We start from the raw sequence: 22219 nt of genomic DNA, 5'->3' as shown, positions 1-22219 counted from the left end.
AACTAAATGATTCCTTTCATCTATATGTATTTGAATAATTGCAAAAAAAACTATCAAAAAGGTATGTGTCTGTCTTAAAGGGGATGTGCACTTGCTTCTATTTATCTACAATAAAAATAAAAAAAAAGCAGCAACTTAAATAGTCTAGATTAGAAACATTCTACAGGTTTGTGTATACAGCTCCTATAAAAACATACCCGGTTTCCCCGAAAATACACCCTAAAAATAAGCCCTAGCTGTAGGCTGCAATATAAGCCCTACCCTGAAAATAAGACCTAGGCCAGTGATCTTCAACCTGCGGACCTCCAGATGTTGCAAAACTACAACTCCCAGAATGCCCGGACAGCCGTTGGCTGTCCGGGCATTCTGGGAGTTGTAGTTTTGCAACATCTGGAGGTCCGCAGGTTGAAGACCACTGACCTAGGCAATGCCCAGGCTGCAAATATTAAAAGACAAACTTTAACTTACCTTCGTCCTCCGTTACCTCGTTGCTAAGGATCCGGCCACATGGTCCCTCCGCTGTTCTTGCTGCGGTCCTAGGGATGGGAACATGGGCTCGCGGGTGGCATACGATTAGTCCCCCGATGTGGGGAGCAGCGCTTGGCTGATAAACCGGCGGGGGGGGGGGGGGGATGTTGGGGGGGCAGAGCTGCGCCCATAACATGTAAATAAATAAGCCCTACCCTGAAAATAAGCCATAGTGTGTTTTTGGTGACTAAAATTAATATAAGACCCGGTCTTATTTTCGGAGAAACACGGTATGAGTCTCCATGGTAACAGACTACACTGTGTAGTCTGATACGGTCATCCTCCTGCAGACTGTATATTAGGGGGACATTACAATGGAGTGTGACAACCCCATACTGATTTTTTTAAATCACTTTGAGGGTACACTCTCAGACATATTCCCTTTCAAACTTGCAGCGTGTTTCCCGCTGTGAGTTTGAAAAGGACGGGCTCTCCGCAGCAGATTTTTGACAGCAGAATCTCCGCTGCTGAAAATCCGCCACAGACCCTATTAACTTCAATGGGGTCTGCAATGGATTTTCCGCAGCAGAGATTCTGCTGCAGAAAATTTGTCGCAGAGAGCCCGTCCTTTTCAAACTCACAGCGTGAAACACGCTGCAAGTTTGAAAGTAAGTAAGTAAGCCTGTGTGAACGTACCCTTATAAAGATTTGATACGTTAAGTATCTCAATTATTTTTCCTAAACACGCCCCCTTCTCCCAGGTCGCACTCCTTTTTCGGTCTGTCTTAAGAGTATATACATTCAATCTTCTATATTTAAATAAATAAAAATAAAGAAACATTTTAAATAGTCTAGATAAAAAATATCCCACCATTGTGTGTTTACAGCTCCTATAAAGATCTATGCGTCTCCATGGTTACAGACTACACATAATTAAACTACATATCCTGATCCTGCAGTCAAACTCCCTACCAACTGAACATTAGCAAGAAATAAGACAGATGGAATGGAGTATGCCTGTAAGATCAGACTACACCAACTTTTAGAAATCGCTTTCAGGTAGATACGTTTTGCGGTGCATCGCCAATTTTCTAAATTTGGTTCACGTCATATTCAAATCAAGGATATAGAGGTGCTTCAGTGACCCCTGACAATAGCCTGTATTCTTACACAGTAGTTATATGTTAAAAGGAGAACCCCAGTGAGTTTTTTTTATTTTTTTCGCCCATTATGCTTGGGCTGCCAGAATAAAGATCTCGGTGCAGCCCCTGGCATTCTGTACAGGACGCTGCCTCAGAGACAGGGACGTGACATCACATCTCGGAGGCAGCGCCCAGCACAGAATGCCAGGGGCTACACATAGATCGTGGGGGTCCCCAGCTGCCGGACCCGTGCGATCATACATCTTATCCTTTGGATAGTGGATAATAGGTATAAACCCAGAATACCCCTTTAACAAAGGTTCCACCATTCCCCGGTGCTGCCGATATCGCCATCCCATCCTCCGGCCCCGGTTTCCTTGAGGATGAGGGGTAGTGTGATGTAACAGGCCTGTGTATTAGGACAAAGGCCAGGCCAATTACATGACACTGCCACGCAGCCTGTAACCGGCTGAGGCTGGAAAACGCTAAGTCCGTCGATTTTCTAAGCCACAATGTAAATTATCGGGCACCAAAAGCAAGAAGACGACCGAGACCCAAGGCTGGGACACTGATATTGGCTGCACAAGGGGAGCGGTGGAAGAGAAGTTAAAATCCATTATTTTTATTATGGCAGCCCGGGCATAATAGATAAAAAAAAAATTCACTGGCATCAAGTATGGAAACCCTCCTCTCTAACAAAATTAGTAAATTATTAACCAAGTACTTTTACAGTCAAAAAACATTGGCCCTCATTTACTATTCTAAACCCGACCTCTTTTGTCGGGTTTTTTTGGCGCATCTTTGTCTGCGCCATGTCGCAGAGATCGTGCGCCAGTCTGCAACACTATGCAACATTTTTTCCCGACGGACCCGATGTGGATTCTCCCAAACCCGAAAAAGGGGCGTAACCCGACATTTCTGAGCTTTCCCACGTATTTATTAAGGTTTCCAACCTGAATTTGTTGAATTGTTGTGGATTTTTTCCCGACAGCTCAGAGGAGTTGGAAACCAAAACCTACAAAACCCACGTGCGACAAACAGGATGCGACATAATAATAAATACCAGGGGAAAAAAGCAGTCGGGTAAGAAAGCAACATAGACTTACAACCCGATTTTCTTAGTAAATGAGGGCCATTATGTACTATGGAGTGTTCTAGGCTTAATGGGGGAGATTTATCAAAAACTGTCCAGAGGAAAGTTACCCAGTTGCCTATAGCAACCAATCAGATCACTTCTTTCATTTTTAAAAAAGCCTCTGAAAAATTAAAGAAGCGATCTGATTGGTTGCTATGGGCAACTCAGCAACTTTTCCTTTTCACAGGTTTTAATAAATCTCCCCCAATTTTCTTATACAGACCCTCGCGTTTCCTAAATTCATTGACCTGTTTAGACACCAAGCGGTCCCAGTGTTCTAGAATGAAAACTTTCCGAAAACTTCCCTCCCCACATACTCAGCAGAGCGACATGTCATATGTTGAAGCTTCTTACATTTCCTGTATTAACATTTTACAAGTCCACAATGATTACAAGGGGTCAAGGGGGCCCTGTCATGCTCCATAGGTAAATTATTTAGTGCGTGACGCCATTACGCGTTCACTTATAAAGCCAACAGCTCAGAAGACCTGGGTTCCATTAATCATACGGCTCATTCATTAGATCAGATCACCCGGGGGCGGTGAGCAAGTTATGAGCAGCACTAAATAGGCCTGCTGTGCCTCTATGCCAATGTGATTTTCATCACCTATGATATATTACAAGGATTATTACACAAGCTTTATGTAAATATCTCTCCACAGTATGACATTATACTTAGACGCTAATGGAATATCTGCTGCAGCACGTTATTATGGGGATTCATGGCTGCAGCGCATGCTGGGACATGCAGTACAAAAACAGCTGGAAAGCCAAAAGGTAACGTGATGTACACAACAAAAAGGAGAGAGCAAACAGCTCATCAAACAGGAGCAATACACATATCCCCAGGGGACATCTTTGATGCCAACCGTAATATTAACATCACTTGTGTGGCACAATTGTTTCGCATCTGTAGAAGCCTGAAATATAATTGTCGTGTCGTAGTTGATAACAGCCGCAGAACTGGGCAGAACATCACACAGCAAAACCAGAAACACTGGAGACGTTCATCTCGTTAAACAAAGGAAGTTCTGTTTTGGCTCCGTCATTTTTTGTTCCCATTAAAGGACAGAGTCTTAGTCAAGATTGCAGGGGCCGGAGGAAAAGGTCTCCACTCCGCTCATAAAGCCGGGTCTCCTTAGGATTGTCAGACTCATGGAAACCCCAGAACGTATTCCTAATCCTGAGGGTGAATTTAAAGAAACATTCCAGAAACCTGTAGGATGCCCCATGGAGGGTGCAGAGGTAAAATGGACATCACAAATGTCAAGCACTGCCCCTTTAGGTATTGCACAACTTATAACAGTATATTTCTTTCCTTGTGTGTCTCTTTAAAGGGGTACTCCGGCGCTTAGACATCTTATCCCCTATCCAAAAGGATAGGGGATAAGATGCCTGATCGCAGGGGTCCCGCCGCTCCCCGATAAAATCAGTCCCCGGAGCGTGCGACCTTGGGCTCTGCGGTTCGATTTTTGCATGGGTTTGGAAATCTCACCTCACACCAGGTCTGATTACTGTCGATCACGGGGCCGGAGCATTGGCTTTTAGCATTTAGCTGGTGGCATAAAATTTAGGGTCGGGTCATCTGCGGATCTCCTAAAGGAGATTTATCATGCCCAAAAACGTATCCCCTATGTACAGGATAGGGGATGAGTTTTAGATTGCGGGGCGTCTGACTCCTGGCGTCTCAACCCCCGCACGAAGTGGTGTCGGACATGCCCCTTCCATATATTTCTATGGGAAAGCCGAAGATAGCTGAATAACTCTCCCATAGAGATATATGGAGGGGATAGGAGATACATTTTTGGGCATGACATATCTCCTTTCAGAAAGGCTTATATTCATGTCTTGCAGACACAAGACAAAGCTAAGCTGATTTTCAGAGTGGAATAGTGTCTTGCAGGAGGCAATTTGCTCTACAGTAGCTTTTCTGTGGTATTGGATCACATAGGCTAGCAATTCATGTGCATCAATAAGACTTGGGCACCTTGGGACCCAATTGCCTTGTCCTTCCTTGGACAACTTTGGTAGGTACTTACCTCTGCATAAGGGATCACCCCACAAGACCTGCCATTTTCCAGATGTTCCCACCCAGTTGATTAGTCATCACAACTTGTCCCTTGTCCAAGTTGGCCAGATCCCTAAGCTTGCCAAGTTCTAGAACTTACCGTTCTATATATACCACCGCTTGACAGGCTCCACTGACACAAGATCATGGTTATCCACCTTACCTGTCAGTGGTTTTATTGTAATGGCAAAATCGGTGAAGAGACCTATATATATTCCATAATATACTATAATTTAGTCCCACTAACCAGCAGGCAGCTGCACAGTATTACAGGGCTCTTGTGAATACAATATAATCAATAAAATTCATATTTTATGGAATGGCGTAAATCCATGTGTTTGCTCCATTTGCAGGCTTCTATAGCTGGATGCTGTCATAAAGCTGCCTATGTCTGCCAACAAGTTGTGGAGAATATAACTATGAGAAGTAAGAATATAATGTAATCATAAGGCTATCATATGAAGATATTAAGCATTTGGTGTGGATGGAATTCTCTTATAAAGATGAAGCAAAGTATTAAAGTGAATTGCGAGTCTATTTTAGTGCATGTTTATAACGTGGCGTTCGCATATTAACACCAGGCCGTTCTATGGTATAATCACCGGCAGCGCTTTGAGCATTACTCTTCATGGCCTCCAGCCATATTCAGCCTTCATCTTACTTGGTGGGCCAAGGGATACGACAAAGTTCTGAGGTTCTAAATGGGCAACAAGATACACAAAATGGAGTTTCTTCAAAGGAAGTTTAACATTTCAACTAAGTGGTCCCAAAATGAAGCAATTACCCTGGTGCTCAGGTGGCCCTAGGCAACTGTCAGTATCGGAGGCCGCACCTGAGTATTTGGTCTGAGCTGTTGAAAAGGAAAAGATTACAGATGTGAACATCTCCGGCTGGTGTGGTCATGGCAGTGGTTCCCAACAAGTGTGCCTCCAGATGTTGCAAAACTACAACTCCCAGCATGCCTGGACAGCCATCGGCACCCTGGTTGGGAAACACTGGGTCATGGAGAAGGCTTCACGGTGTTACGTCTAATGATTTTCCCGTCAAGGATGCGGCTGACAAATATACATTGACAGCCTTGAGAAGTCCATCACAGAAACGACCGTCAATGACTGCACACTTTATATCAGATGCTGCAAAACTTCAACTCCCAGCATGCCCGGATAGCCATTGGCTGTCCAGGCATGCTGGGAGTTGACGTTTTGCAACATCTGGAGGGCCACAGTTTGAGACCACTGATATGAAGTGTGCAGTAATTGGCAGTCACGTATAAAAATACAAACATGAGACACCAGAGTTGATATTAAATGGGCACGCTCATTAAAAAATTTTTTGCTATTGCACTCCAAAAATCTTTCTTATGTACTTTGTTTAAAAAAAATAAGTTTTCTATGTTTCATTTTTGTTTAAAAAAGCTGCCTCCAGTTGTCTCCCTACTTGTCCAGAGCACATTCTCTTGCAGACTTTGGATACTTGCTGGCCTGGCAGAAGTCCAAAATCAGGAAATGCAGTCTGGAGTGATGAAAGGGTGGGGGGGGGGTGCAGACTTAGCCAATCATAGCTCATCTCACACTGAACTGCTCTAGGCTGTGTGTAGCAGAGTGAGGGAGGAAGTTCTCCCCTATATGGCTTCAGATGGGGAACGCCCCTTCCCAGTCTGTGAACCTGACTGAGACTGAGCAGAAAATACAGAGCAATATCAAAGCAGGAAAAAATAATAAAGGCAGGGGGTGGTTTATCATGATGGGGGCAGTGAACTGGGAGGATTGTAAAATTTAAAAAGATCATGACAGGTTCTCTTTAAGAAATAAACATATGTAGACTCCATAGGACACAGTCCTAGATCAAGGTCAAGTCATCATGCCTTGTTCATGCGTTATCTCAGACTATGTTCACACACAGTGTTTTGGGACATTTTCTGAGCCATCAAAATGGCTGAATAAATAGAAAAAAGTGTAATAAGAACAGCTAAAAACAGACTAAACAGCTGCATGTGAAGCACTAGATGTTTCGGTGTTGAATCTTTACATGTCATGATTATTGGGAAGTTTTGAGGTTTAAAAAATAAACAAACAAAAATAAAAAAGTTTATACATTTTGTAATCTGTATACCAGGTTATAACAAGGGGTAGTTTCTAAATGTATAAGTAAAAGTAATAACGGATGAATACTCAAAGTGTGAAAGGAGCCTTACAGTAACTGTACATGAAAAGAAAAAAAATTGTCTGATAAAATACGCCCCGAAACGATTAAACATGACAGGCAGATGTGGCTATTTATGTGTTGGGTTGAGGGCAGGGAGTCAAAGAATGAAAGTGAACCCATTGGTAATGATTTATTTTTTCGGCATGAAAAAGGCTCCAAAAGGAAAATACATTTACAACACAAAATCACAGATACGCTAGTTATGCGCAAGTGGGAGTCCTGACTGTTTAGTCTGGAAAACAAGATCAGAGAGTAGACAATCAAATTCTTATCACTACAATAGATAAAAGGGGTGTGTGAATGGGGGGTATAGTAACTTACAGTGATCTGATAAAGTGATTGCCTCGGTTTGGGAAAATTACTTTATGGAGCTGAGTACGGTGAACAAAAAAATGTCCTGCCTCTTAAAATAAAGGTCATAACCCCAACCTAATGCCCTTGAACAAACAACAGCACCGACAGTCACAGTGCTCCTCCTCAAACTAGGGCCAACAACTGTAGTGCTGACCAAACTAGCACCGACTAACCACAGTACTCATCAAACTATTGCCAAAAAGCCACAGTGCCCCCTAAACTAGTATCGACCAGCCACAGCACCCCTCAAAACTAGTGGCAACCAGTCAGTCACAGTGTTAGCCAAATTAGCCCAAACCAACAGTGCTACTCAAACTACTGCCAACCAGCCAGAAGTGCACTCCAAATAAGTGGTCCTAAACTAGTGCCATTCTGCCAGTGCTCAACAAACTAGTGAAGACCAGCCAGAAGGCCCCATAAGCTAGTGCCAACCAGCCACAGTACCCCCAAACTAGTGCCAAACAGCCAAAATTGTGTCAAAATAGTATCCACAATGTCACTTTCTGGGAAAGTAATGATGCCATTGGTGAAACAGAGACTGCATTATGGGCCAGCATTTGTACCTGCTGAAGGTTGTTTTTTTTATTTTTTTTGTTTCGTTTTTTTTTACTCCTGAAGGTCTGCCGGACATTCCATGAGAGATACAGACTACTGCAAAAACTATTTCACCAATTTATTCCATAACTTTATGTTGTGCCATTAAAGGGATACTCCGGTGCTCAGCCTTTGGAACAAACTGTTCCGAACGCTGGAGCTCGTTATGTCATAGCCCCGCCCCCTCATGATGTCACACCCTGCCCCCTCAATGCAAGTCTATGGGAGGGGGCGTGACGGCCGTCACGCCCCCTCCCATAGACTTGCATTGAGGGGGTGGGGAATGACAACATGAGGGGGTGGGACTATGACATCATGAGCTCCTGGCGCAGGCTCCAGTGTTTGTTCCAAATGCTGAGCAGCGGAGTATCCCTTTAACCTGTCGCTACTCATGGAAATTTCTAAATAAACTGACAAGTGGGCGTTACTTTTCCCTCTCGTCAATCAGCACTGATTGGCTAGCGTCAGACAGTGTATGGACACGCTCACAACTGTTAACACCCAGCTGTCAATTTATTCAAACATTTCTAGGAGGGACGACACAATGCAGAGTTATAGAAGAAAAGCAGATGCTCCAGAATTCGCACAAAGAATACAAGAATTTACCCTAAAACCGGTCAAATCGTAAGCAACTTCACCAACCTTGATTCTTGTTCTTCACACTCTCTCGGCTCTTCTTTAAAACAGCTTTTAACATTTTCTCAGAGTCCTGTAAAAAAATAAAATAAAACCAAACATTAATACATAAGAGACAGTTTCTGGTAAACGACAATTATATGCGGCAAGAATCAATCATTTACTGCTGGGACTGGTGTAAAATATGGTTGGCCAACGATATGGACAGATTGTAAAAATCCTAGGCCGACTAAACTTTATGGAGACAACCGTACAGATACTATCATTAGTGGCCCGGCAGTCTCACGCTATGAGGAGGAGTCACTGCCTCATAACATTTGATTTAGGCCTCATGCGCACAGCTTTATTACAGGTCTTTTCATGCAACAAGACAGTAGAAGCAAAGTCTCTGGCACTGCCAAAGCAATGTGGATGAGAGTATAGCGCTGGATAAATGGTAGCGTATAACGTGTATCAGTCCTGATATGAAGTGTATGAAAGACGGTGGTGCTCGTATTAAGGAAATCCACAACTAGTTCAACAACTAGTTTCACGCTTTGGCAACTAGTTTCGCGCTCTGAGGTGCTTCCTCTGGCACGTACGGGCCAGAGGAAGCGCCTCAGAGTGCCTCATGCAACGGGCCAGAGGAAGCTCCTCAGAGCGCCTCATGCAACTAGTTTCGCGCTCTGAGGCGCTTCCTCTGGCCCATACGGGCCAGAGGAAGCGCCTCAGAGCGCGAAACTAGTTGCCGCCCCTCCATCATGCCCCGCCTCACCTGTTCCATCCAGGCTCTCTGTGTACCTGTCCTGTCTACTGAAGCTATTGCAGTCTGTCGGAATAAAGCTTGAATTTTCGCATCGTGACCAGCGGTGAGTGCATTATCTTCGTCTCTTATTCATTACTGTGGATTTATTCCAGGTCTGTGCTATATGGAGCCATAATAGGGTAAATAAAGAGGCACCCCCGGGGTCTTACTGTCCCTCTATGTCCCTTCTCTTCATCAAAGAAAAAAATGGAAGCATGCTCCATTCTATGTCATATTAGAAAAGCAATAGCTTCTTATATATGGCACCCAGTAGGGCACCTTACGGCACCCAGTAGGGCACCAAACGATTGAACACAGAGTCCCTAAGGATCTATAGTAGGGTGCCACGGGATGACTATGTCCATAAGAGAAACTTTTATGCATATGGTGTCAGACCTCAAACTTCAACATGTAACAACCTAACTTTCTGACAAGCCCCCACACTATATCATACCGATGCCAAATATTTATCAAAGGATTCCAATGGAATACAGTGAGCGGGTCTTGTTTTCTTTTTCTATACAGCTTCCCAATGGAGCAAATCCAGCTAGACACTGGTAGATTACATACTGTCTATCCTTAGAACCCCCTTCATGCACTTCCTTGTTGTTTCTAATACTCTCGTAGACATTACTCCATTTTTTTTCTTTTTTTTTTACGGGGAAGGGTGCCGCTTCTAAAAAAAATATTAATCTGCATACCACATGCTATCAGAGTATGAAAGCTAAACCCGGACACTTTGAAGTCTTTGAATTTTTTTTTTGCAAAGCACCAAAGCTATAGGGGAACGAGAAGAATTATATTAAAACCGCATGGGGAAGTCAACATGTCTGGTTAATATTTTTATTAGCAGCCAAGTCATTGCTAGAGGGATATAAAGGATACGGAGAGGACACAGTAAAATGTATCTGGGGATACTGGTGAATCTCTATCTTGGACACAACTAAAAAAGGAATAAAAAAAAGTAAAAAAAATAAATAAAAATAAAAGGAATATATATATAAAAAAAAATAAAAAAAAGTAAAAAAAAATTCTGGGGTCAAATGGTTCTGAAGACCAAATTAACCAAATTGATTCGATTAACCAAACAAAGCGCCAATGCCAATGCAAAAATTGCTGCGTGGTCCCGTATTATTTATGCCACACAGTGACCAATCAGGTACCAATGGGTACAATGGATTTCAAGGACTATTCAAGCTTTTTTTTGCTCCCATGCGAGGACACCATAGTCTTACCGCATTCTTCACAATTTACACAATGGTAACATGCCCGTTCAAGTTCGGGAGTTTTACTTCGCTCGCTCGTGGATGTAGTGTGAACATTTATTACAAGTTTATGTATATCAGTTTACTCGGGTCGCCGTACCGCCACTTTACACGGGAGAAGGCAGGTGCGGGGCTCGCATTACAAAGACGTCCTGTGTTTTATCCACATCAGGGAACACCTGCTCCGAGTTAACAAGAATTCGTCTGGCGCGGCGGAGGGACCTGAGCGCTGCTGGCAGAAATACACTTAACGTGGAGCTGGAATCTTACTATACTACATTATTGGTTTTATTTTAACGTTATGTATATGCCTTATGAAACAACAGTAAAGCCACTTTAGCCACTTTATCATAGAACGCTTAAAGGGGTACTCAAGTGGGAAATTATTATTTTTTTATCAGAAAGTTAAACAGATTTGTAAGTTACTTCTATTTAAAAATCTTAATCCTTCTAGTACTTATCAGCTGCTGTATGCTCCACAGGAAATTCTTTTCTTTCTGGATTTCTTTTCTGTCTGACCACAGTGCTCTCTGCTGACACCTCTGTCCATTTTAGGAACTGTCCAGAGCCGGAACAAATCCCCATAGCAAACCTATCCTGCTCCGGACAGTTTCTAAAACGGACAGAGGTGTCAGCACAGAGCACTGTGGTCAGACAGAAAATAAATCCAAAAAGAAAAGAACTTCCTCTGGAGCATACAGCAGCTGATAAGTACTGGAAGGATTAAGATTTTTGAATATAAGTAATTTATAAAAAAAATAATATATATATATATATATATATATATATATATATATATTCAACTGCAGTTACCCTTTAAACCAGTATTTCTCAATCGGAGTGCCTCCGGCTGTTGCAAAACTACAACTCCCAGCATGCCCGGACAGCCTTTGGCTGTTAGGAAACACTGGCTTAGACAACTGCCACATCCTCCTCTGCAGCCTTCCATCAAACGCTATTGCTTCCCTCCAATCCATCCTCAACTCTGCTGCCCCTTGTGCCAATCCCTCAACTGGCTACCCATTGCCCAACATATTCAGTTTAAACTGTTCACCATCACATACAATGCCGTCCATAAGCTTTCCATACATCTCTGACCTGATCGCCCGATATCACCCCCCACATAATCTTCGATCCTCTAAACCTCCCAAGACCTCCACCTGTGCGCTACCCAAATCCACAAAACTGTCTCCAAGACTTCTCCCTTGCTTTCCCCATACACTAGAACTCGCTAACCCGACATATTCAGCTCTAGCCCACCATCAAGGCCAATCTGAAGACCCATTTGTCCAGGACACATAACCAGCTGTCTCTCTCACCTACTGTTTTCCCCTTCCCTCTCTTTGTAGATTATAAAGCACTCACGGGCAGGGCCCTCTCCCCCTCTATATCAATCTGTCATTAAAGAGGTACTCCGGTGGAAAAAAAAAAAATTTAATATCAGCTGGCTCCAGAAAGTGAAACAGATTTGTAAATAATACAATGGAAAAGGGTAGCGTGCACTCACCGCAGGTAAACAGCTGCAGGCCCGAGGTCCGGGATCACCGCGACATAGACGAAGACGGTAAGGGGCGCTCGGGTCCGGAGGCTGCCAGTGTTTACCAGTGGTATCGTATATATTTGCATGCTTAAGCTATACGGTGTGCTCTCTCCTCCTCTAGTGGCTTAAAGATTTGTAAATAACTTCTATAAAAAATCTTAATCCTTCAATACTTATCAGTTGCTGTATGCTACAGAGGAAGCTGAGTTGTTCTTTTCTGTCTGACCACAGTGCTCTCTGCTGACACCTCTTTTTGTGTCAGGAACTGTCCAGAGCAGGAGCAAATCCCCCATAGCAAATCTTTCCTGCTCTGGACAGTTCTTGACATGGACAGAGGTGTCAGCAGAGAGCACTGTGGCCAGACAGAAAAAAAAACTATTTAAAGGGGTACTCTGGCGCTAAGACATCTTATCCTCTATCCAAAGGATAGGAGAAAAGATGCCTGATCGCGGGGGTCCCGCCGCTGGGGACCCCTGTGATCATGCACGCAGCACCCCAATATAATCAGTCCCCGGAGCATGTTCGCTCCGGGTCTGATTACTGGCGATCATGGGGGCCGGAGCATTGGGACATTACGGCCCCGTCACCGTGTGACGTCACGCTCCGCCCCCTCAATGACAGCCTATGGGAGGGGGCATGACAGCTGTTTCCTACCGGAGTACCCTTTTAAGTCTGTTTCACGTTCATTTTATTTGAGTCTGTGTTTATGTATACTAACCCCTTATACAGTGCCCTAGAACCAAGGGAGCTATAAAAACTAATAATAATGATAATAATCAGGGCCGCAACGATTAATTGGTATACATAATAATGGAAATCGATATCAACGATCTCTATTATCAATTAGTCAATCATGGCCTAGCAACCATTAGTATATCTTCTACCAGTACTTCTTTCATTTTTATACAGTGGTATACAATACGCCAATACAATACGCATTATGAAAACAGTGTGGGGCAAGATAGCACTTTTACAAACCAAAGCATTTTTTGTAAACTACTGGAGTTCTGCCACAATTACAAAAACTACACCTATAACCCTGCTGAAGAGGGCTCATGTAAATATACACACACAGGATATTCTGAGTCTATATGAATTTAACATTACTGGAGCAGATCTTCTATATTTCGGAATGGGCAGAATGTTATAGTAGATGGTTAGGGAGCGCTGATAGTAAAGTAGTGATATACTAGTAATATAAAGAAAGTGGTCTGTGACCATGGGAGCTTTTTAAACATGTGCAGCAGCGACCATCAGGATGGCACGGAGGAGTACCGGCAAAAGCAAAGCTGCACAGCATACACTGCATTGCCTAAATCTGTGTGCATATAGGATTATACCAGGAAAATCAAAAACATCAGGATATAGAAGGGTAGGATTGGGTGAAAAAAGGCAAGAACAATGATGTTTTCAAAATTAAGTGTCCATTACTATTCTGAGTTCAGGAGGATTGGAGCTGAAAACCCCAAATGGGCAAAATCCAGCTTTTCGGAAGTCTCAAAACTGGTTACAGACTAGTTTAGGTTGGATTGGATTCTCCAAGAATAGAAAAACACGGCTGAATTTTTTAAAGGATAAGAACCACACTTATCCATGGATTGTGTATCAAGCAGGCATGTTTTTAAGGTAGTTGGCACACAAAGTAGTTCATCTTTTGGACTAGGGATGGGCATGGAAAAACATCACAAAAAGTCTCTAAACTGCGGTTATGGTTAATACAGTGATCTCTCTCTGTCTATTATGACCACCCCTGAACTGAACTCAACAATGATCATACAAAAATTAGTAAACGGGATTTATACTTGAAGACGTTAAATATATAAATGAGAAAAATAAGCTCTTCCTACTCTGCAGGACCACACATCATACTACCACGTGTAGTTACCATCTGGCATGGACATTATCTATAATACACTATGCTTGGTTTGACATTGACTGTTTGGAGAGCTCCGACCTGTTCAGGATCATCTGCGATTACTCCGCACCCTGAAGCAAGGACATCTGGACGCATGTTCCATACAATAGTGTCACTGAGATCATACACTGACATCTGCTGACTACTCCTTAGTCAGCCATGAATGTACTTTAGTACTTTAGCTTATCCTACTCCTATTTATGAAGAAGTCCGAAGCACATTTAATTTTACGGACGCTATATAGAGGACGTCCTGATCTTATGGGACGGACCTCTTACTCTCTACCAAGAATTTGTAGAGAAATTGAACTGTAATTATATTGGTATGGCATTTACCTCAGAAGTTGGCGGAAGGTCTATACATTTTTTAGACCTGACCATCTATATTGATGCACAGAATCGTATCCAAACAGATATTTATCGCAAGCCGACATCTACCATTTCCCTCCTGCACTGGGGGAGCTGGCATCCGGGTGCTCTTAAAAAGAGGATCCCAGTTGGCCAGTACCTCAAGGCTAGGAAGAATTGCTCTGAAGAGTCCAACTTTATACGAGAGAACACTAATCGCTTCCAGAGATTCCAACAAAGAGGTTATCCGCGCAAATGTCTGAAGAAGGCATTCCATAGAGCATGCCACCGAGAGGAATACATTATTAACTGAGTCAAGAGAAATCGACGCTTCCAAAAAAGTCAGGTGTATTGGAACCTACGATGGCCAGGCAGATCAGGTCATGTCGATATTACGGCGGCATTGGCATTTACTGTCAAGAGATTCCGATCTGCTACCAGTCATTGGTACGTCACCTAGTATTACATTCCGTAAAGGCCCTAGCCTAAAAGACCAGCTGGTACATAGTCACCTACAGACGGAACAGAGAAGGGGCACTTGGTTGAGTAGAGGCACAGTGTGCACATATCCATGTGGCCATTGTAGCTTTTGCCAGAACATTCAGAAAACAAAGGAGATCACAAACCCTGTTGACCAACGGGTCTATCAGATAAGGGAATTTATAAACTGTGGATCCAGCAATATCATTTACATTGCCCAGTGCTCCTGCCCTAAGGTGTACGTGGGCAAAACCACACAGGAATTTCATCGTAGGATATTGCAACATTTGAGCAATATCAGGACGAGAAAGGATACACCTTTAGTAAGGCATATTCATGTGTTCTATATTCATGGTAATTTACAAGAATTTAAGTTCGTGGGCCTATGCCAATTGAAGCTGGGACCGAGAAAGGGACTCTATTACAAGAAGAGGCGAAATGGATCTGGCGATTACGAAGTGAAGCACCATTAGGTATAAATGAAGGTTTTTCTTTTGCTGCCTTTTTATAAGTTACAGGCTTTTTGTTTGCGTTTTTTTTTCATATACAATTGAATTACCTATGGCATATTTACCCCATATATGGCTTATTAAAGGATGGTGAAATGATGGAGGCGATGAGAATAGAGTTCGTTATTAAATGCGACACATCTACATTTAATGCATATCGTACATTCTGGATTGCCATTAGTCTTGTGAGGGATACCCAGCTATATACTGTATGGATTAAGGTCTTCTGAATAATGTGATATATCCACGTCCAGTGTAGGTAAGAGGATACTATGTGCCCCTAATAATCAACAAATAATCAGACACAGACAGGATTCATATTGGTTGGTTGTTTTATTACCATTTTTATTTATTTTTCATTTATGTATGGACATTAAACATATGAATAATTGTAGTCTTAATGGTATATTTACATATGTGGTCTACAAACAGTCATATATAAAAAGTGGGAGACATAGGAGAAATCCTTTAATATCTTAGCCTCACAAGATAATACTCGTTCTTGGAATTAAGTGCGACCGCACGCACAATACAATGAAAATGTCTTCTTTTACAGTTAAGTGCCGGCGCATGTGCATACAGCGCATTATGTCCATTTTGAGGCTAAATATTGGCGCACGCGCAGTAGGGATTGTATGCGCCGATAAAAAAAGAAGTTCCTCCGTGTGCATTACCTGACATGCGCTGCGGCGCAGGGAAATGATGGAAGTCCCATGGAGCGCCGCTTCAATGACGGGTATCACTGACGTGGACGCAAGATTCGTAATGGATTGATTAGTTCTGATAAGTGACTCAGGAAGTAATTAATGGGTGAGAGACCTGATTGGACATCAGTTGTGAATGTTTGTAACGGCAACCATGAATGGTCCTAGAGATCGGGCGCAGGAAAATTATGTAGTGAGATATGTCTATAAATACCACCTCCGCCATATTGAAACACTCATTGCCCCTCTTTCCTCTTGAGAACGCCATGTGATGGCGAAACATGTAGAGGCGGGCAATTGAGTGATGTTTTAAACATACCAGAACGGAGTACAGTATTGTGGCATCTGCAAGGCCATCTACTGTTGATGATGGAGTATTAACTCCATATTATATATACACACACACATACACACACACAGTTGACACTGTCCGTTCTGGTATCCATTTTTAACATTTTTGTTGGGGATTACAGCTTAAACAGTAACTACACAATAAAAGTTACATTTTAGGGGCTGTTTAATGTTTTTTTTTTTTTTACCCCGGGCTTCGGCCCTGGGGTTTGGTTGTTAGATTTAAAGGCGTACTCCGCCCCTAGACATCTTATCCCCTAACCAAAGGATAGAGGATAAGATGTCAGATCGCGGGGGTCCCACATCTCTGTGCAGCAGCCAACGTTCGTTTAGAACGCTAGGTGCGGGCGACGGGGGTCATGACGTCACGGCCACGCCCCTTGAGCCGTTACATTACGCTCCTTCAATTCAAGTCTATGGGAGGGGGCATGGCATCCGCCACGCCCCCTCCCATAGACTTGCATTGAGGGGGCGTGGCATGACATCACAATGGGGCGTGGCCGTGACATAACGACCCCCGCCGCCCGCTCCAAGCGTTGAGAACAATAATGTACCGCACGCTGGGGTAGTGGAGTACCCCTTTAAGTCTTACCCACCATACCTCCCCAAACTTCAGCTTATTCTCTTGTGGGTAGCACCCTTCTTTCTAGGTTACCCTACGCAGCTGGCCAGGCACACCTCAGGCATGGTAAGCTATCAGAGCATTTCATGTATCTGTTGGGAGTCACATGACCACAAATATTGTCAATTATACATTTTAATACAATTCCAGAACGCATTTCTAAGTTGTGTCGTGCAAAGGCTGTTGTGAACTCCGGTACGGTGAATAGAATAAATTGTTCAAATTCATATATGTTTTGATCTTCAATATTCTAGTGTAATTATATAGTACCTTTATATATACACTATAAGTTTATATAGTTAGAGTCAAGTTTACCGCCGCTCTACATCTGAATACATGACATGACGACAGACAATCCAGCACATTTGATACCCATATGTTATACCGCTCGCAGGTACGTTTTAGCCTTACGATGAATTGCTCCTTGAACTCAATAGCGAGAGTCTTGGCAGGACTCTCTTACACACTGTAATTTAGGACAACAGGACAAGGAAACTATAATTACAAGAATTCCAGAGGTCCGGCCTGAAGAAACTGAACGTACAGAAGTGACAATAGGGCTGGATCAGCAAGGCTCTGACTCACATTGTGTTACTATGTTTTTATGCTTGGTAACTGCACTTTGGTACAAGGAAAACAGCAATTCCAGGGGAGAACACACACTCACTGTAATTTAGACTTCCGAAGCCAAATCTGCTCTGGTTTTAGAGGACGCACACAAAGAAACGACAATAATATAATTTGAGTGTAGTATTTTCGGGCATTATCAGGCTGCCACATGACTCCTGGACCAGTACGATGGGTATTATACATAATTATATTTCAGCCATCCAGATAAATAATTGGTAGATGTTCTGTAAAGCAGGAAGGACTGTGTGGGGTATATAGCTATAGGCGGTCAAGGATATACATACCTCTGACCTTTCACCCACTCATTGCTTATAATGGTACAGTGCACACAAACATACTGATAAGGCTGCATTCACACGGCCGTTTGTCCCCGTTTTTTTATCCCCGTTCCGGTTCCGTTCTTGCGGGCTGTAAACGGATTAAAAACGTTTTTGTTTTTTTAAATCCCTTTCCTGTCAATGAGATTTTTTTTACAATTTGTTTACATCCGTTTGTACCAGTCGGCACTCATTTCGACAGCAGAAAAAACGGCACATGCAGTATTTTTTTTTTTCGTCAAAAAAATGGAAGAAAAAAACGGATACAGTAAATTTAACATTGAAGTCTATGGAAAATGGACGAGCCTATAATAGCATCTGTTTTTTGATTCGTTTTAAGTTCTGAGCATGCTCAGAACAAAAAAAAAAATGTTTTTGTTTATTAACTGAACAATAAGGGATCCAAATGGATACAAATGGATAACATCCGTTTGCATCTGTTAATATCTTTTTTTTTTTTTTTCCTTTTTTTTAAGTCACATATTTCTTGATGGGAGAAGAACGGGACGGGTCTAGATGGCCGTGTGAACGCAGCCTAACTTATGACAACCAACTAGCGCACCCAAGTGTTACACAAATAGTGACTGGGATCATAATAAAGTTATATGGACTAAACACAACTAATAAAGTTATAAAGTTATATGGAATAAACACAACTCCCATTTTCACCTTCTTAAACGCCCAAAATAGGATTAAAATACAACGTAAAACAACTGAAATAACTTCCTGTCTTTCACTAGTATCTTGCACCCCATAATCATGCTAGTCCATAATAAATTGTCCGACAGATTGGGCCAGTGTGTCATTATATATATACATATAGTGAATTTTTTTAATTCTCAACTTCTATAAGATACCAGATCCCTGATGGACCCCATTTAAGTCAATTGGATCCATCAAGACCCTTTCTGGGTCCGATCAGCAAAAAAAAAAAAAAAAAAAGAAGGGCCAAACTGACCCAAAACTGGTTGAAGCACGACCACAGCGTGAACGGAGCCTTAGCTGACATACCACCCCCATATGAATGAAGACATCTGGCTAGCCAGTCAACTCTACTGTGTATAAAGTCCTTTAGAGGAACTCTCTATGCTCTTGTTGCCAGGCAACAGGTTAGGATGTATCTCAGTGGCCACCAATTTGCAGACATAGGCCACAGAATCCACTGTTCCACTTGGATTACCATAAGGAATAAAATGTATACTTCAATGCCAGGATGTGTAGTTCTATTCAGCAGCATTAAATGCTTCAATTAAGTACTGAAATTCGCCCATAATTCTTCCTTTGATCTTTAAAAAGCAGGAAAATAAAATATAACTTAAAACAATAGAAATACCAAAAACCAAGCTCGGTTTACACACAATAAAACAAAAAAAGCAGCCTGTTAAAGTTTTATGACAGGCGGAATGTGAAGTCTTATGATTTGTGTGGAAATCACATCACAATGGGGCCCGGCTATAAATAAAAAGCCTCGTAACAGTATCATAAAAGAAAAATGACTTGTTGATTAGACAATGAATCATGAGATCAGGATTAAAAGAGAAAAGTTACAGAAAAAAAAAAACTAAAAAAAAAAAAAAAAACATAATTTCCGAAACAAGCAAAGATGGCCTGCAGCACTGAACATGTAAAGTCAATATCCTGTTTCCTATCTGCAAGTCATCATAAACTTACATAAAAGAACAAATGTGGAGGCTAAGTGGACTTTTTTTTTTTTAACCCATAAATGTTTTGTGTTTTTTTAGGAAAGGGTATAAACAAAAAAAAAAAAAATAAAAACACAAACATAGAATCAGAATCCAGCACACGAAAAGTTATGAAACCATGGTAAAAGCAGAACTGACATAGTAGGTTGGATTTCTCACCTTTTCCATAGCAGGCCCCATGTCTCAAATTTAGTGGCCACATTGTCCGTACTTCATCTTCGCCCAGTTCAACCGTAGGGTTAGGTTCACACCATGTAGAGGGGGAACGTCGTGTATGACAACCAGAATAATACAGTGGTGCTACTATACGACTAGCAGAGGCCGCAACTTTACCTGGACTATTTTAGAAATCTTACATTTCTAAAATAGGAATGAAACCCACTAAAGAAAAGGCTCAACATAGCCAAGTCAGTCATAATAGTAATGTTACATTACAAGGGTCCACACTGTGCGGAATTACCACATCCAGGTGGAGATTGAACAAATGGTAGTTTTCTGTATACATATCTATGGAAGACTATATACTATTGCTGGTACTACTTTTTCTGCTATTACAACTACTAAAATTGCTACTATTACTACGCTGTTGCTACTACCACCACCATCGGTTTAGATTCACACCATGTAGGGTGGCACTTAGTGTACAGCAACCAGAATAATACAGTGGTGCTACTATAAGACAAGCAGCGGGAGCAACCATACCTAGGCTCCAATAACTGATCTTCTAAGGGGATGGTCTTTTGAAGAGGTTTCGTATATTTCTTTTCTTTTCAGTGCTAAGAGATCCTATACGGTGTGTTTAGGTAATGGTTGGTAAGATGGTGGGCTCAGCTTATAGGTGTTGTACCAAGGCCTAAGGCATGGGATCTCCAACACACCTCTGGTTCTGGTGACATCAATGTATGGCGACATACAGGACAAATTATTTATGAGCTTCACTATGAATAACTTTTGTAAGCCCACCGATATAGAGCTATGTCAACGCAATGGTTGTCAGTAAGTGGTTTAGGAAGCAATAATGGAAAAACCAAGTGGTCAAGGAATCTGAATCTCTAGAGAGGCGGAAATAACATAAGAGTCTAAATGTAAACAAAAAGGCTTCCCCCGCAAAGTTGTATTGATCTAAATAAAACTTTACTTCTCTTATTAGGCTGCATTCACACCTCGTTTTCAGCCTATTGTTGCCGGAACCGGCAGGTGGAGGGGAAAACCGGGCGCTCCAGTACCCTAGCCGGACCAGCGCTGAAATCCTTTTACTTTAATGAGCAGACCGGAGTCAGACGGTGACTCCGGTCGGCTCATTTTTGACCGGACCTAAAACCGTAGTATACTACGCTTTTAGGTCCGGTCAGGAAACCGGATACGGGTCAAAAATGAGCCAACCGGAGTCACCGTCTGACTGTGGCCGGCTCATTAAAGTAAATGGATTTCAGCGCTGGTCTGGCTGGGTTACAGGAGCGCCCGGTTTTCCCCTCCCCCAGCCGGATCCGGCAACCATAGGCTGAAAACAAGGTGTGAATGCAGCCTTATACGGAGACTTTAAAGGGGTACTACGGCGCTAAACGTCTTATCCCCTATCAAAAGGATACGGGATAAGATGTCTGATCGGGGGGTCCTGCCGCTGGGGACCCCCACGATCTCTCCTGCAGCAGCCCGTTTTTCAGCTGCGCAGAGCAGGATCGCTCTGTGGCTGATGACTGGCGGTGCAGGGGACGAAGTATCGTGACATCATGCCTTGCCCCCTCAAGCCCCCTCCTATTGATTTGCATTGAGGGGTGGTGCGGGGCGTGACGTCACAAGGGGGTAGGCCGTGACTTCACGAGACCCTGTCCTCTGTATCGCCCGTCATTATTCACGGAGCAAACATAGCTCCAGGCTGCTGATGTACAGGGGTGCAGCAGGAGAGATCGCGGGGGGGGGGGGGGCCAGTGGCGGGACCCCCCGATCAGACATCTTATCCCCCTATTCTTTTGATAGGGGATAAAATATTTAGCGCCGGAGTACCCATTTAAGAACGGGTAACTGTCTGAAACGCGTTGGCTCTACCAGTGATACTTTATTACAAGATGTTCAATAAGTTTGAGAATTTTACAAATCTCGGAGCTGGAGTTCTTCCTGTTTTCGTGTTCTAGATGCCCTTGTATCCAAGGGTGTCTTCAAGTGCTCCTAATCTACAGGAAGCAACAGTGCTGGACGTTCTATATGCCAAAAGGTCCCTAGCAATACAGCACATCTTTTGTTTAGATACTTTTTCCCTCTGTCCAAAAGTATATTTTTGATGTAGTCAAACGTGGCATGAAGAAGAGCCCAACCTTACTTTTGGCTAAACGACATATGAGATTAACAACTATTGCACATAATCCCAGGTGTTGTGCTAAAAAAGCCTACATTTCTGAAATATCAATGTGACCCACTAAAGAAAGGGCTCAACAAAGCTTAGTCCTAATAGT

At 42.7% G+C, this 22219-nt stretch overlaps 1 protein-coding gene across 4 annotated transcripts in view; it reads right to left on the bottom strand.

The window, feature by feature from the left end:
• Positions 1–22219, bottom strand: part of TANC1 (tetratricopeptide repeat, ankyrin repeat and coiled-coil containing 1) — a 251326-nt gene that overhangs the window by 165480 nt on the left and 63627 nt on the right. For 3 of the 4 annotated variants that reach the window (XM_056533507.1, XM_056533509.1, XM_056533506.1), the window contains exon 2: positions 8609–8675. In XM_056533507.1, the coding sequence (XP_056389482.1) occupies positions 8609–8663 (55 nt within the window). In that variant the 5' untranslated portion in view covers positions 8664–8675. Of the gene's footprint in view, positions 1–8608; positions 8676–11464; positions 11554–22219 lie in introns of those variants that run through there. The other variant, XM_056533508.1, reaches the window with a different exon arrangement.

This window comes from Hyla sarda, chromosome 8 (assembly GCF_029499605.1).
Source record: "Hyla sarda isolate aHylSar1 chromosome 8, aHylSar1.hap1, whole genome shotgun sequence".
Classification (NCBI taxonomy): domain Eukaryota; kingdom Metazoa; phylum Chordata; class Amphibia; order Anura; family Hylidae; genus Hyla; species Hyla sarda.
This window is presented reverse-complemented; position numbering and strand designations above follow the sequence as displayed.